The following is a 16,901-nucleotide window of genomic DNA, read 5'->3' on the forward strand; positions in this document are numbered from 1 at the left end:
AGAAGTATTTCTGGTGGACCTTAATTAATATCTCAAACTTTAAAGGATATAGACAAACTCACCACAACTAGTAAAATCTAACTCGTTTTAAGTTTTCCCCAGGTTTATTTTCTGATCTGTGTTCTAATTTTGTGTTTTATTTTCCCATTCTCTGACAGGCTCCATCTTTTTTGGCTTCCTGGTTATGACACTTTTTTTGCTAAGTTGTGTTAATAGCTTCTATTCCTCTCCAGCCCAGCAAGTGCCCAAAAATCCAGCTTTGGAGGCCTTTTTGGTTCAGTTCAGCCAATTGAAGGATAAATTTCCAGGCCAGAGTTCCTTCTTATGGCAGAGAGGACGTAAATTTCTTCAGAAGCACCTCAATGCTTCAAACCCTACTGAGCCAGCCACCATCATATTTACAGCAGCTCAAGAGGGAAGAGAGACCCTGAAGTGCCTGAGCCACCTCGTGGCAGATGCCTACACCTCCTTCCAGAAAGTCTCTGCCATTCAAATTGATGGGACTGGAAGAACCTTGCAGGACAGTGACACAGTCAAGCACTTGGTTGATGTGGAGCTGAGCTCGGGATTTGAGAATGGCCAGAAGGCTGCCGTGGTACACCACTTTGAATCCCTTCCTGCAGGTTCTACCTTGATCTTCTATAAGTATTGTGACCATGAGAATGCTGCCTTCAAAGATGTGGCCCTAGTCCTGACTGTTCTCCTAGATGAAAAAACATTAGAAGCAAGTGTTGGCCCCAGGGAAACTGAAGAAAAAGTTAGAGATTTACTCTGGGCCAGGTTTACCAATTCTGACACTCCTCGCTCCTTCAACCACATGGACTCTGACAAATTGAGTGGGCTCTGGAGCCGCATTTCACACCTGGTGCTGCCCGTCCAGCCTGTGAAGAGCATAGAAGAACAGGGGTGCCTTTTATAAGTTAAGAACAGAATTGGTTTTTGAAGGCATGGAGTTATTGAAAAGTCAGTTTAAAAACCTGTTTCTGTGGAAGGAGGTTGATGAAAAGCCTGGAAAGCACAAATGAGCTTATTTTAGAGGAAAAAAATTCATTTTTTTTACCTTTTGTAAAATCTTTCTAAGCTTGACAAAACTTGACTTTTTTTTTCCTGGCCTTTCAAGTAAATCAGGTTTAAAATATGCATAAAAATATCATTGAGGCTCTTTTTTTTAAATTTAAATCTAAAAATATAGCAACAGAATCATTGCATGGGAGATAAAATCTCAGAATGACTACAGTGATTTTTGTTTCAGAGTCTAAGGAGCCTTTTGGCTAGTGTTTGGACTTGGACTAGAGTAATTACAATTTAATGAAGCAATGGTAATTTAAAAAATGTTTTTTCTATCACGTTAAGTATTTTTTAAACTGATTTTAATAACCTAGTCATGGGATTATATCTTATACTAATTTGCATTTTTAACAGTATGAAAAGAAACGTGAATTCAAATACTTAGTAAGGCACTGTGCTTTTATTCCGTTAATGGGCTGAGGTGTAAAAGCAACTATCCTCAAGAAATGTTCTTAAAAATTGGAAACAAGGAGGAAATTATTTATAATCATTGGAAATGAAGCAATTCCAATGGACCATATCTTTACTTCAGCTTTCTCGAATGCTTTAGAGCAGTGGTTTCTAAGCTGTGTCTACTGACAACCCTCCCCTTTTCATCAGAGCAGTTCTGCTTTTGACTGCTCTATATAGTGGGAGTCTCCATAAGATTTAATTGGAGCAAAGAGTTCTCCTGATAATGAAATTTGAGAATCATTGATTAAGTGAAAAAAGTCTTAGAAGATAGGAATAAGGGGAGGAAAATAATATATTAAAACTTATGAGTTGGAAGATGAAATAATAGGTTTATTATACAGACATGCTATTTATAAAAGATAAAGACATAAAGATGAACAGCAGAATGTATAAACTGGTATTTGCTGAGTATATTTCTGATGCTTTTGTTAATTTCTGTTAATCATCATTTCTGTCTCCCCTGAATGGAATTTTATAATTGTCTCGGATGAGAGTTTGAGTGCCATTTAAGCAGAACAGATTTTAATAACTAATTGAATAGTAAATTTTATCTGGGTACAGTAGCATAACTTCACCATGCTATCTACTTGTTACACAGTGATGGAACATATAAATGCAGCTCATTTGTTGACTAGATAGTTGAAAACACCAGTAGGTTAACAATTAAAGAAATCCAAGAGACACTATACTTCCTAAAAGGAAGCAGACATAGTGAATAGATTCTAAGAGGTTTTAATGACCAATAGTAAATGTTGGACCATGTTCTGTGATTATGAGAAAGATTGAGAAGTGTTGATGGAGACAGTAGTTGTTAATTTGCATTGCAGCTCTGAAGGCAGAACTCTAGTAAAATCGTATAAAGGGTCTGTTCCATGACGTGGAACCATCACCATGATCTTGGAATATCTCAACTAGGTTTTGGCTTCTCTGCTGCTGTGAGAGAATATGTATGTATATTGTGTGTGTGTGTGTGTGTGTGTGTGTGTGTGTGTGTCTTTCCCGTGTTTCTAAAAAGCTTTTCATGTTTTAATCATGTGACTTCTTTAAAGCAAAGAAGTTTTGGAAAACTTTCCAAACAAGTTTGGAAACATTGGGAAGATACAGGATCTTTACTGATACCTAAAAAGAGATTATAAAGACATGGGGGAAGAATCTATTGGAAAATATCTTCACAGGAAAGACACATACATCTGTTCTATCCAAGGCCTTAAGTGGTGGTCAGTTGAGTGTAGGGCATACCTAAAAGAACTGTTTTCGTTTGTGACTTTGTGAAGGAATCTTTCAAATAGATTTGAGTAAAGACCTGCCTGAACAAAAGGACAAAGCATAGTAATATAATATCAGTATCAATCCAATACAGAATCAGAGGAAATTGAAGAAAAATGTATATACCGTATTTGAATTTTTTCCTGTATTTCTAGATCTCAGGTGCCAGCTAACATTCTGTCACACAAAACCAATGGTGCCTTGTAGACTTGTTCTGTTGGCCTGCTGACCTGTGCTACCTCAGATCTATGAAGAACCAGTATGAAATGTGCATACCCAATCTACCAGTGTTTCAGATCACAGATGAGAAAAACATTTTTGTTTTTTCATTCAGTTGAATATGATTTTTCATCATTTCCTTTCAATATAATTTAGAAAAAGATTATAAACTGGCACTTTTTCTTTTAATGTTTAGCCTTTGTTAAAAAAAAAACACTTTTCCTTTCATGTATAAGTGCAATCAGCTGAAACTGTTGTCAGTTTTCTATCCACTATTTCAAAACTTATATTAAAAAGAAGCAGTTTATTAGTTTTGGGTCTATTCATGAATAAAATGATTATTTTTAAAGCATAAAACTTTATATTTTTTAAATGTACAAATAATTAAAATGTATTATCTAATGTATGCTTAACATTAATTTCTATTCAGTTATTTCTTTTTTTTTTTTTTCAAGTTTCCAGATTTTCTTTTGCGTATCTGGGATTTCATCTTTCATTACTTTTGCAGTTTTGGTTTTTTTTTTAGAATAGTGACTCATGGGCATAGAATATCATACATGATACCATACATAACTGTGTAATTATTATCACAGAAAAATTGTAATTACATTCTGCTTTAATATAAGTTGCATCCTGAGTGATATCAGAGTTCCAGAAGAAACTGGTGTAGAATCAGACACTGGTGTAGAATCAGTCCAGACACTGGACTTTGGAGTTTTTTTTCTCCTGTGAGGTAATTTTAAGTTTCTCAGTTAGTTTTGAAGAGTTGGCAGAGAAATTTCAGGGGATTCCTATGGCTAAAAGAATTAATGCTGTTGTTTCTTTTTGTATCTTTTAAATCAATAAAATAGCTTAAATGTATTTTGTTTGAAAGCCTCCAAGCTTTATGGTTGGGCTCAGCAGGCCTGTGACCTATCATCCTCCAGCTAATGACCTGGTTGAAAGTGCTAGCTGCTGCAATGTTTTTGACCCTTTCACAGTTTTTAATTGTTTGAGTTACACTTTTATCCATTAAAGACAGTAAGCATAATGAGAACTGATGTTAAAATATAACAAGCAGAGTATGTGAAAGTGATAATAATACAGCAAGGTGATCTTCACTGGGACTATATTTGCATGTACCTGACCAGAATTTTTATGTAGCTTATGTAGATGTCTAATGTTTCAAAAACTAATGTTAAATAGAAAACATATCCCATTAGAGTTATCATTTAATGAGAATAAAACAACCACACATAGTTTATTTGTAGAGAAGTATTTAGAAATAGCAAGATGAAGAAACCGTTTTTAAATATCTTCTATCATTTCTTTTGTCACAATCACCAATAAGTAAATCACTTCGTAGCCCTGATTGCCAGAAAAGTCTGCTATCCCATCATGCCACCAGCCAAAATAGGGACTGACTGGCACCCATTAGAAGCTGCTGCCACAGAAAAATTCCCAGGGATGGGCTCTTTCCACAATGAGTTTCTGCAACTGCTGGGAGATTGGTATGAGTTCTACAGGCCTGCAGAGCCTGTAAAACACATCACTTGATGACGGCGTGGGTGCAGGCTATGTGTGCATAGATCATATAAGGGTAGCCAGAGACCTGGAACAAGACAAGTGTCTGAAGAGTTTGCATCACAGGAGCAGACCCTTGGGGCATCTGCCAAATCCCAAACTTTAACTTGCGCAAATGTATACATTCCCATGAAGACCAAGCTAGAGGAATTTGTGGTGTCTTGCCATGGCAGGGCCAGGCTAGCTGGCCAGGATATCTTACAGTAAGAGACACCTAGGAGGCTTCATTGGTGGGAAAGCTTGGGGTTCCATTGAGGAGCTGGTCCAAATAGGGACTGTCCTCAGTTTGAAGGTACTGCCTCAAGAGTTTTGGAGGGTAGGCTCCCTTTACCTTGGAGGCCATTAAAGTGGTTGAGGTCCAGACAGAGCACCAAGGCCTTGAGGGCATCAACATCCCAGGGCCTGAGGGGGTGCTTGCTGACTGGGACTGCCCGCCCATGTGCCAACTGCAATTTAGCCAGGGACCTAGGACAGGGTAAGGGTCCTTAGAGGCCACATGACAGGAGCAGGCTACTAGGGATACATCTGCCTAATTCAAAACTTAACCTGCACAAAGGCATCTATTTGCCCTTAAGGCAGAGCTGGATATATTGGGATTTTGTTGCCGGGGCAAGGCCTGCAGAGGTGGCCTGGCAATATATTCACCTGAGGGGCTTGGTTGCTATAGAAGTCGGGGACCACATGGGGCCCGCACTTCAACACGAGGATTGACTGTTGCCAGATTTGAACAGCAGCCTCAGTGATTTTCATGGGTGGGCTCCTGCCATAGTAGGCTTTCCAGGTGGTTGAGGACCAGCCTGAGCTCTACAGGCCTGCAGGACCATGGCTGCCAGAGGTCAGCTGACAGGGTGTGTAGGATACATACATGGGTCATGCAAGTCATTGTAGACAGGGTCATGGAACAGGCCAAGTGTAGGGAGAAGCCAGATTTCACAAATGCACCATGGGGGCTTATGGCATTTGCCTTACTTCAAGCCCTAACCTTGACAAATATGCATATTCCCCCTGGAGGCAAAACTGAAAAGAACCTGAACCATCTTGCCAGGACAGGCCCAGGCAGGCCAGCTGGGATATCCTCCACTTAAGAGATGCCTGGGACCCTAGATGCCTGATAAGCCCTGGATCTCGCCAAGCAGGCAGTCAAAATGAGGACTTAATGTTACCAGTTTAAAGGTGGTGGTGGGGGATGGGCCCAAACTCCACAAGCTTAGGAGCTCTAGCTGCTGGAACTTGCCAACAGTGTGTACTGTATGAGCTGTGCAGGTCAAGGAGGCCATGCAACTTGTAACTGGCAAGTGTAGAAAAGGCCAGGTCTACAATGCAGGCTCTTGGGGCCTCATGGCATCTGCCTAATTGTAAGTCCTAACCTATGCAAATGCACATTTTGCCCTGAAGGGAAAGCTGGAGGAATTAGTACTGCCTTAATAAGGCAGGCCTGATGGCTGGCCTAGGTATCCCCCATAAGAGATACATGCGAGCCTGGATTGCTGGAGAAACCTGAAACCACATCAGGCAGCCAGAAATGGGGACTTTCTCCAGTTTGAAGCAACAACCTAAGGAGGATTTTAGGGGGTGGGGTCCCTCCACCATGGAGGCAATATAGATGGTCAGAGACCAACCAGTGCTCCACTGGGCAGGAGGGCCTCTACTGCCCCAGGCAGGCTATAGGGATGTGAACTGTGCATGCAAGGGCCAGGCACAGTGCCGAGTGATGGTTGCTCAGAGTGGGTTGTTGAGAGCTACAAGGCCTCTCCCTAATTCTAAGCCTTAACCTACAGTAACATACATATTGTCCCGAGGGCAAAGCTAGAGGAACCTGGACTGCCTTGCCAAGGTGGGATGAGCAAACTGGCTGGGATAGCCTTCACTGGGAGGCACCTGGGATCTTGGATTCCTGGAGAAACCCAAGATACCATTAGGCATCCAGTCCAAATGGGGACTGTTGCCAGTTTAAAGCTGTCCCCTCAGGTTTCTAGGGGCGCTCCCTCTGCTCTGGAGGCCATGCAGATGGTTGGGAAGGACTGCTGATAGGGTCTGCACTGATTAGGGCAGCCAAGAACCTGGAATTGGGCAATGTCAGGAGAACCATATCTCAAGAGGGATCTCTTGGGGATCCATGGCATCTAACTGATCTCTATATGAATGTGCATATTCCTGCTGAAGGCAAAGCTAGAAGAGTGTAGATCGCCTTGCCAGGGCCAGATTTCAAGGCCTGGCCAGGGTATCTTCCAATAAGAGACATCTGAGAGCCTTGATTACAGCAGAGGCCCAGGACCCCAACAGCCAGCCAGTCCACGAGGGGACTGTCACACATTTTAGCTGATGCCTCAGCGATTTTCAGGTGGGATCCCTCCACTCTTGAGGCTATGCAGGTGGCTAGGGATGGGCCTGAACTCCACAGTCCTGTGGCCAATTGGGTGTATACTCTACACATGCAGATCATACAGATCAGAGAATCCAGGGACCAGGACTGAGCAACGTCAGGAGAATCTAGGGTCCAGAGCAGGCTCTTGGGGGTCCATGGCATCTTCCTGCTTCCAAGCTCTAACAGATACAAATGGGCATATTTTCCTTGAAGTTAAAACTGCAGGAATCTGGGCTGCCTTACCAGGATTGGTCCTGGCTGACTCACTGGGGGTCTCCTTCACTAAGAGCCATCTGGAGCCTGTAGAGCTGTAAAAGCCAGGGACTCCAGCACGTAGCCAGTGTGAAGGAAGACAGACGTTGCCAGTGTAAAGCTGCCTCCTCACAAAGATTTTTGAAGAGTAGTCTCCCTCCAACCAGAATGTTACATACTAGGCTGGGGACCAGTCTGAGCTCCACGGACCAGGAAGGGCTCCCACTTGCTCAAGACTGCCCCTGTGTGCGCCACACAGGTCAGGGATGCGCTGGCCCTTGACAGGACGTTGGGAGAAGCCTGGTAACAAGAGGGGGCTGTTGGGAATATTGCAAGCCTCAACTCACAAATTCACATATTACCCCTGAGGGCAGAGCTTAAGGAATCTGGGCTGCCTTTCCAGGGTTTGGCAGCACAGGATGGCCTGGGTGCCCTTCCTAAGGGACACCTGTGAACCTTGATGACTGCTCAGCCCAGTCCCCAAAAGGCATAATAGAGTCTAATAGATAAGTGCTCACTGTTGCCAGTGTAATGCTCCAACTTGGAGAGGTTTTGGGTGGGCTCCTTACCCCCTAGAGGGAATGCTGTTGGTTGGGGCCTGGCCAAAGCTCCACAGGCCTGGAGCGTTAAGGCTGCCAAAGGCCAGCAGACAGTATGCACATGCACACGCGCGGATGCAAGGGTCTTGTAGCCAACAAGACCTGGCAGTGTGAGGAGAATTCAGGTATTAAGAGCAGGCTCTTGAGCTACAAGAGCTCTTGAGCTACAAGTTACAAGGCAACTGCCGGATTCCAAGCCCTAACCCATGCAAATGTGCTTATTCCCACTGAATGCCTAACTGGAGTCATCTGTAGTGTCTTGCCAGAGTTGGATCAGCAGTTGGCCAGGGTAGCCTCCAATAAGAGATACCTGGGAGCCCTGATTCTGCAGAAGCCCGGGAACCCAGTGGACAGTAAGTCCACGTGGGCACTGACTTGCTCGTTTCAGCAGCTACCCCAGAGCCACGTCCTGAACGGGCAGGTGCGCTCCCTCCATCCTTGAGGCTATGCAGGTAGTTGGGGATGGGCTCTAGCTCCACAGGCCTGGAAGGCCCCAGCTGCCCAAGGGTGGCCAACATGATATGAACTATGCATGCATAGGATGAGTAGATCATCATTGTCAGGGACCTGGAACAGGGCAAGAGTCAGGAGAGGCTGGGTCATGAGAAAGGGCCCTTAGGGGTTTAGAACTTCGGCCTCATTGCAAGGCTTGCCTACCATTGTGGAATATGGCCCCTCGCCCTCCCATCCCCCAAACCTGGAGTCACAGCTGGAGGTTTTTCAACTTACTTCTGAGGAAAAGGCTGGCCAGGTGGGACAGGGTATCCATGGATTAGGAGTCACCTGGGAGTCCTGGTTCCCTATGAAGCCAGGGACTGCATCAAGCAGGAAAACTGCATGTGAGTATTATCCATTTTTTTGGCTGCTGCCATGCCAGAGCAGTTTTTGTGAGGTGGGCTGCTTTCATGCAGGCAGGTGATTGAGGCCTAGCTGGAGTGCACAGGCTTGCAGGGCTGGGTTGCCTAGGCCAGCTTACAGGTGTGTGTACTGTACATATGCTGAAGATGCAGATCAGGGTAGCCAAGGATCTGAATAAGGCAAGATCACTCTTGGGGTGGCAGGGCAATTGCTTGATGCCCAGCCCTAACCTACCAACCTAACTGGATCCTTCTGTGCTGCCCAGCTGGGGTAACCTCCCATAAGAGACACTTGGGAGCCCTGGTTGCTGCAGAAGCCAGAGACCCCAGCAGACAGTAAGGCTACATGACACTGATTATCATCCATTTCAGGGGCTGCCACCGTGATGCAGGGGGTAGGTGGGGGGGGGGTCTATCCATCCCTGTGGCTACACACTTGGTTGGGGATGGGCCCTGCTCCACAGGTGTGGAAAGCCCCGCTTGCCTGAGAGTGGCTAGCGGATTTGAACTGTGCATGCATGGGACACACAGGTCAGGGTTCCCAAAGCCCTGGAATAGGGTGAATGCTGGGAGAGGCTTGGTCATAGGACCAGGTTATTGGAAGTACCTGGTATCTGCCTGATTCCAAGTCTCACTCTACACCAGCGTGTATATTCCCTCTGGAGGCAGAGCTGGAAGGATCTGAACTGCTGGCCTAAGCGGCAGGGCGGGAGTGCTAAGGCACCTTGCAATCTGAGCATCCTGGGAACCCTACTTGCTGTTGGGGCCTCACTTCATCAGCCAGCCGGTCTAAGTAGGTGTTGATTACGGCTGCTTTAAATCTGCCACCTTGCAAAGATTTTCGGGTGGTGGGCTTTCTGCGCCCCGAGGCCAGTCAGTTGGGTGAGGTTCTGGAGAGGCCCATTGCGAGATATCAGACTGCATATGAGTAAACCTCGAAGGTCAGAGAGCCAGGAGTCTGGAACAGTGAAATGTTGGGAGAGGTCTGGACAGGCATTGCTGTGGGGGGGTAGCTGGCATCTTCCTAATTCTTTTTTTTTTTTTTTTTTAAGATTGTATTTATTTATGAGGGGGAGAGAGAGAGAGAGAGAGAGGGAGGGAGGGAGAAGCAGGCTCCATGCAGGGAGCCTGATGTGGGACTCGATCCCAGGTCTCCAGGATCACACCCCGGGCTGAAGGCAGCGCTAAACCGCTGAGCCACGGGCTGCCCTATCTTCCTAATTCTAATCAATCACCTACACAAATGGGTACATTCCCCTGAAAGCAGAGGTGGGCTCATCTGGGCTGCCTTGCCAGGGCTGGATCTGGTGGGCTGGCTGGGGTATCCACCAATAAGAGACACCTGGGAGCCTGACTGCCACTGCAGCCTGGTCCCTATCAGGTAGCCAGTCCTCCAGGGGCCTGCCTGTAGCCCATTTCAGGGGACCCCCGGTCTGGTGTTGAGAGGGGTGGTCTACTTCCACCCTTGAGGCAATGCAGATGGTTGTGCTGGAGCCCCAGCTGGCCAGTGGCGGGTGAGGGGACATACAAGTCACGCTTGCCAGGGACCTAGAGCAGAGCAAGCACTGGGGGAGGCTGAGGTCTAGGAGAGGCTTATGCAGGTCCAGAATGTGGGCCTAGTCACAAGGCTCACCTACCATTGTGGACTATTCCTCCAAAGGCAGAGCTGGAGGTTTTACAACTCCCTTTTGAAGGAGGGGCTGGGCGGGCAGGACAAAGTATCTCTTGATTGGGAGATGGCTGGGAGTCCTGGTTCCTTGTGAAGCCTGGGACCCCATCAGGCAGCAAGTCCATATGGAGATTTACTGTCTTCCATTTGCAGCTATTTGCTAGGAGAAATTTTCCAAAGATAAGCTACTTCCCACCACAGGCCAAGCAGGTGGTTGGGGCCTGGTGGTGCTTTCATAAGCTGGGAGCGCTGGGTCAGCCCAAGGCCAACTTAGCAGGTGTATAACGTACATGTGTGGGCTGTCTCCACAGTGGAGTTAGTGGCCTGGAACAGGGCAGTGTTGGGTGAGGCCAGGTCAGAGGAGGAGGCTGTTGAGGAGAGAAGGCATTGGCCTGACGCACAAGGTGGGATATTTCCCTTGAAGGCAGAGCTAGAGATTTCCCAACAGAGCCATGCAGGGCCTAGACTGTCAGGCAATTGTATTTTCCATGTGGGACCCCTGAGAATCCCGGGTTTTAGAGGACCCTGGAACCCCATCAGGCATCAAGTCCACAGGGGGACTGACTGTTGCCCTTTTGCAGCCATGGGCTCGCTCAGAGTGGTTGCCTTAAGGTGGGCTTCCTCCACCCTGGAGTCTATTCAGATGGCGGGCATCCTGCCTGAGCTCCAGAGGCCAGAGGGCCTTGGCTGCCAGAGAAATGCTGACAGGGTATGGACTGTACATGACAGGGTGTGGGCAATGCAGCCTGTGACCTGGGACAGAGCAATGTTGGGGGAGGCCGGGTCACAAGAGCGGGTATTGGGAGTACAGGGCATCTTATTAATTCCAAGGCTTAACCTACACAAATGTGTGCATATTCCCCTGAGGCAGTGCTGGAGGAATCTGGACTGTCCTGACAGGGTGAGGGGACAGGACGGCTGGGGTACTCTCTGATAAGGGACACCTGGAAACTTTGATTGCTGGAAAACCCTGGGACTCCATCAAGTGGTTAGTTCATATGGGGACTGACTGTCACCAGTTTAAAGCTGTTGCCTCAAAAATATTTCAGGGGGTGGGCTCCCTATAACTTGAGGCTGACCAGGTCACTGGAGTCCAGGTGTAGTGCCACAGGGCCAGAGGGCCACCTGTGTCCCAAGGCTGGATGACACAGGTGGACTATGCATACACAGTTGCACAGGTCAGGAGAGCCAGGGATCTAGAACAGGGCATTGTCAGGCAAGGCAGATTCACAGGATGGGGCTTTGGGGACCCTGGCCAAATACCAAGTCTTCATCTACACAAATGTGCCATACCGCAGTGAAGGCAGAGTCGGGGAGTCTGGCCTGCCTGGTCAACACTGCATTCTGAGGGCTGGTAGGGGACTGTCCTTCAGTAAGAGACACCTATAACCTTGATTGCAGCAGAAGCCCAGGACCCCTGTGAAGCAGCCAGGCCACATGGGACCTGACTGCCACTACTTGAAAGCTGTTGCCTTAGAAAGATTTCAGATTTCATTTCCACTGAAATTCCTCTGCCATAGAGGCTCTGCAGAGGGTTCAAGACTGCCCGAGTTCCATAGGCTTGAGGGCCTTGGCTGCCCAAACCTGGTTAATGGGATGCGTATTGCTCATATGTAGGCTATGCAGGTGAGGGAAGGCAGGATTTTGGAACTGAGGACGTGTGAGGAAAGTCTAGGACTCAAAGTGGGCTTTTGGTCGCCTGCGACATCTGCTTAATTCCAAACCCTAACCCGTGCAAATGCTCATATCTTTTTCTGAAGGCGGAGCTGGACGTATCTGGACCACATGGCCAGGGTGGAGCCTCATGGGCTCTTTAGTCTTCAGCAAAAGATACCTGGGAGTCTAGGGGCATCTGGGTAGCTCAGCTGGTTGAGTGTCTGACTCTTGATCTTGGCTCAGGTTATGTTCTCAGGGTCGTGGAGTCGAGCTCCATGCTCACAGAGGAGTCTGCTTCAGATTTTCTCTCTCTTTGCCCCTGCCTGCTCTCTTGCTCTCTATCTAATAAACAAAATTTTTTAAAAAATAAAGGACACCTGGACATCTTGATTATTGGTAAGCCTGGGACCCCATCAGTCAGCCAGTCCAGACAGGGACTGCCACCAGTTTAAAGGTGCCACCTCAGAAAGATTTTTGGGGGGTGTGCTCTCTTATCCTGGAGGTTATGCCCAGGGTTGGGGACCGTCCAAGCTCCACAGGCTTGGAGGAACTGACTGCCCTTGGCCAGCAGAGGAAGCACATTCAGTACATGAATGGACCTCGCAGATCACAGTAGCAGAAGCCTATTATAGGAAAAGTGCTGAGTGAGGTCAAACCACTGAAGCAGTTGGTGGCACCGGGCATCTGGGTAATTCCGGGCCCCAAATACACATGCACATATTCCTCCTGAAGACTTTTTTCTTTGGGAAGGCAAATGAATGCTCAGACTGAGTCTGCCTTCGTCAACAATGTGTTTAACACGATACAGTGGATTTATGAATTTCACAAGCATATAGGATGTCTTTTAATAAACCATAAAGACATAATCCAAACCAATGGTACATTAATCATACGATCATTCCAGGAAAGGGGAGTGGAAAGGAATAGAGTCCCACTTTAACTGAGGTGTGCCTTTATATGAGTTGGCATTGGGGGAAGCCAGCTTGGCCAACTGGGAACTGACTTCCAGCTGCCAGTGCAAAAGTAGAAGTCCTGCATTGATAGAGCATGGGCCACGGTGCTAGAGAAGAGGGCTGCTGGTGTTGATGGGAAAGAGAATCTTCCAGGAGCCGCAACATGGCTTTTACCACTGCTGGTAAAAGAGCCGCCTTTATTGCTGCAGGATCTAAGTGCCCCATGGTTTTCAGGTTGTTATTTCAGGTCAGCAAATTGTAGCCTTGCTCATACCAAACACTGTCGATCATCTTCACAAACTCCGTATTTGCAGTCTTAGTGTCCCCTCATCACTGTGACATCTTCATCTGTTTTTGACAAACTCCAGCAGAGCCACTCAGCAGCTGAGCAGCAGCTCTTATCCATGTGGACAGAGGAGATGATGACATCCTGACACACCTTACTTCGTTTTTGTATGATTGATACAAAATGAACAAACCTTTTAGAATTTAAAAAAAAAAAAGAAAGAAAGAAAAGAAAAGAGGGGATCCCTGGGTGGCGCAGCGGTTTGGCGCCTGCCTTTGGCCCAGGGCGCGATCCTGGAGACCCAGGATCGAGTCCCACGTCAGGCTCCCGGTGCATGGAGCCTGCTTCTCCCTCTGCCTGTGTCTCTGCATCTCTCTCTCTCTCACTGTGTGCCTATCATAAAAAAAAAAAAAAAAGAAAAGAGTTTTGTTGGAGTCCAAGTTAAGACAGCTGCTGCTCAGGATACACAGTCTTCATGAAGATCCAGGAAAGGAACCTTGGGGTAGGGTTATACACATTTTTTACATAAATACTTACAAATCATTAGAAAAGGACATTTCATAAAGTTGCACACCATAAGTTTCTAGTATAGGCAGGGCTGAATGACCTTAATTTTATGGAAACCAAGGATGTTTCTTCCTTTTTCTTATCTTTTGTGTTCAGAATGCTCCTTTTTTGGTTACTTTCCTTAATGAAGTAGATGTACAATGTATGCTCCAGCAGACATTAGAGCACATGCTCTGAGGTTTTGCCAAGTCATTTGGACTTGTTAAATGTTAAAGTATAACTTCCTTGGGAGCCCAGGAGCAGGGCCCACAAACATCAAAGATTGAAAATTTCTGGGGCACCTGGGTGGCACAGTTGATTTGACTCTTGGTTTCAGCTCAGGTCCTGATCTCACGGTCATGGGATGAAGCCCTATGTTGGGCTCCACACTCAGCACTCAGCATGGAGTCTATCTTCCTCTGCACCTCCCCCCACGCTCACGTGCAAGGGCGCATAGTGCTTCTCTCTAGAATAAATATTTAAAAGGAAAGTTGAAAATTTCCTTGATCAATATCAGACAATTTTACTTCTAATGTATGATTTAAGGTTATTAGATTTTATTAAACAAAACATCTTTCTTTTTTCTTTCCTTCCTTCCTTCCTTCCTTTCTTTTCTTTTTTTTTTTTTTTAAGGATTTTATTTATCTTTTCATGAGAAACACAGAGAGGAGAGAGAGAGAGGCAGAGATACAGGCAGAGGGAGAAGCAGGCTCCATGCAGGGAGCCTGACGTGGGACTCGATCCCAGGACCCCAGGATCACACCCTGGGCTGATGGCGGCACTAACCGCTGGGCCACTTGGGCTGCCCCCTTCCTTTCTTTCTTAATCTCCATATCCAATGTGGAACTCAAGCTCATGACTCCAAGGTCAAGAGTCACATACTCCACTGCCTGAGCCGGCCAGATGCCCTATATTTATTAGATTAATTTTAGGACATCTAATGTGAAATATTTCTCTGGTTATTTTAATAGTTGCTTTATCTTCCATTGACCTCAAATATCTTTCTCCTTCTATTGACACATCATTACTTGTTCTATTTTTACACATCCTATCATGTTGCATTTCTTATTTTTCCCTGACTCCATTAGGCTACCATGAGATTTGGTTCAGCGCATACTATCCTGGTCCAGTTTCCTATGTTATATATAATTGGTAGAAGAGGCACCAAGGCCATAATCACATGTCCTTGTATCATAAGCATGTCTGTCCAAAGGTTCAGCAGTAGTAAAGGTATTTGGGTTCCATTCCAACAACATATCCGTAGGAGCGTGTTTTCCTCCTGTCATAAGGCAGCTTCCTGTGGCCTATCGACTACTCTCCCTTTTGATACTGGGGAACTGCAGAAGTGTGGTACCCAGTGTCCTGTTTCATACTTCAGGTGTCAATATCTGATTTCACAGTTTCCTAAGGAATCACAACCACTAGGAATGTGTGGTGTCTACTCTACTTGTGGTTGACTTGTCTATTTTTTTTTCATTTTAAACAAGAAGTTTATTTAAACAACAAGACGCTTGACTTAAAGGGAAAACTATCTAGGATTCATTTCTTTTAGAGTAATTTATCCCTACTTAAAGACAGATTGCCCTACATGTAACAGCTACGTACAAAAAAGTTATAAAACTGTCCTTGGGGGCAGGGGGTGGGGGTGAATGGGTGACAGGCACTGAGGGGGGCACTTGACAGGATGAACACTGGGTGTTATTCTGTATGTTGGCAAATTGAACACCAATAAAAAATAAATTTATTATTAAAAAAAAACTGTCCTTGGTTTTACAATGATAAATGAAAAACATTAAAATTCTCCAATCGAACAAGGTATGCAAGGATTTTTATGTTGTTGTTCTTTTTTTTTTTTTTTTTTTGTTAAACAGTGAGAGCAAAATAACTTACTAGAATATAAAGATAAGAGCTGACTGAACATGCCACTAATGGAGAGAGGGGGTATTTTCACAGAAGCAGTATTTTCCCCCATCCCATCTCCATTTGATGTCGATCAAAACATACCATTGGCCATTTAGTTAAAAAAAATGCAATATGCTTGTGCACATACACAGTTACTTTATGTACAATAAAGGAATGGGGAAGGGGAAAATGAAAGAATAGAGAAAACTATACTGTAGTAGTCAGGATGTGGTGGAACCAAACTACGGCTTTCTATTTGAGAAGGTCTTCTTGGTCTGGAGGAACAGAGTTCTGGAGTAAAGTAGCAGGTTCCCTTTTTAGTAGACACCTCCTGTCTGCTGCTGGAACACATCAATTGTATCTTCATCCTCCATTGCCAACTGTGCAGGTGTGTCTGTTTCATTGATTGGCTGCCCATCAAATCGGAATCTGATCTGCCTCATTGACAAACCTTGTCGTTCACAATAGGCTTTCGTTAGTTTCCTAAGTGGTGTATGCCTCTTTATCTTAAACTGCACCACAGAACCATCCTGCCCCGCCACCTTCAAATTAATATGATCGTTGTTCTCAGTCTTCACTCCTTCCTTGGGCTTTTCATTGGCCATGACGAGAGCTGGGGTCTCCTCAGCTGCCACTTCACAAAAGAAGTACCAGGTCCTCACCGAACGAGCACACAAGCATTGACTTGTCTATTATCTCAGGAGACCAGTACTGCCCTGAGATTATAGCTTTTCTAAGATTTCACATATCAACCAATCTTAACTTCAACATTGACAATCTACACTTAGAGAAACATATTTTGTGGCATTTTTTTAGTGTTTCATTATTTTTAGCATTTTCTTCAACTGCTTTATGTCAAATTTCCATTGCTCTATTTACTTCCATGTGAAATTCATTTACGTGTTGCAATATACTGTTGATTTTATCCATCTGTGTACACAATGTTGACAAAGTTGCCATGCATGTGTGTTCAACTGAGGCTGTGTGGTTTCAAAATTTTCAAAATCTAATGTGATTTGATCAATTTGAAAGCAAGACAAAGTGGCTGTTATTGTTCCTCCAATTAAGCCTCCTACTAGTCCAATAAGGAACTATAAGTGTTTCTTTCTTTTTAGTAAATCTGGTTTTATCATAGATTGTAAATTGGACATAAACAAAGGTAGATAAAACTGAGCAGAATTTGGGGATCTATATCTGGCTTGAAAGTCCTCTATATTAAATTTCAAAGTATAGGCTACCACTGTAGG

The 16,901-nt window shown here is 45.3% G+C and overlaps 1 protein-coding gene and 1 pseudogene across 5 annotated transcripts in view; one reads left to right on the top strand and one right to left on the bottom strand.

The window, feature by feature from the left end:
* LOC140635831 (torsin-1A-interacting protein 2-like) overlaps window positions 1–3,867 on the top strand; it is a 41,440-nt gene extending 37,573 nt beyond the window's left edge. For all 5 annotated transcript variants that reach the window (XM_072831050.1, XM_072831051.1, XM_072831049.1 and 2 more), the window contains exon 5: window positions 159–3,867. In XM_072831050.1, the coding sequence (XP_072687151.1) occupies window positions 159–919 (761 nt within the window). In that variant the 3' untranslated portion in view covers window positions 920–3,867. The remainder of the gene's footprint in view (window positions 1–158) is intronic.
* Window positions 3,868–15,569: 11,702 nt separating this feature from the next.
* On the bottom strand, window positions 15,570–16,259 carry LOC140634759 (small ubiquitin-related modifier 2 pseudogene; annotated as a pseudogene).
* Window positions 16,260–16,901: the final 642 nt, after the last annotated feature.

Source organism: Canis lupus, chromosome 6 (genome assembly GCF_048164855.1).
Source record: "Canis lupus baileyi chromosome 6, mCanLup2.hap1, whole genome shotgun sequence".
Classification (NCBI taxonomy): domain Eukaryota; kingdom Metazoa; phylum Chordata; class Mammalia; order Carnivora; family Canidae; genus Canis; species Canis lupus.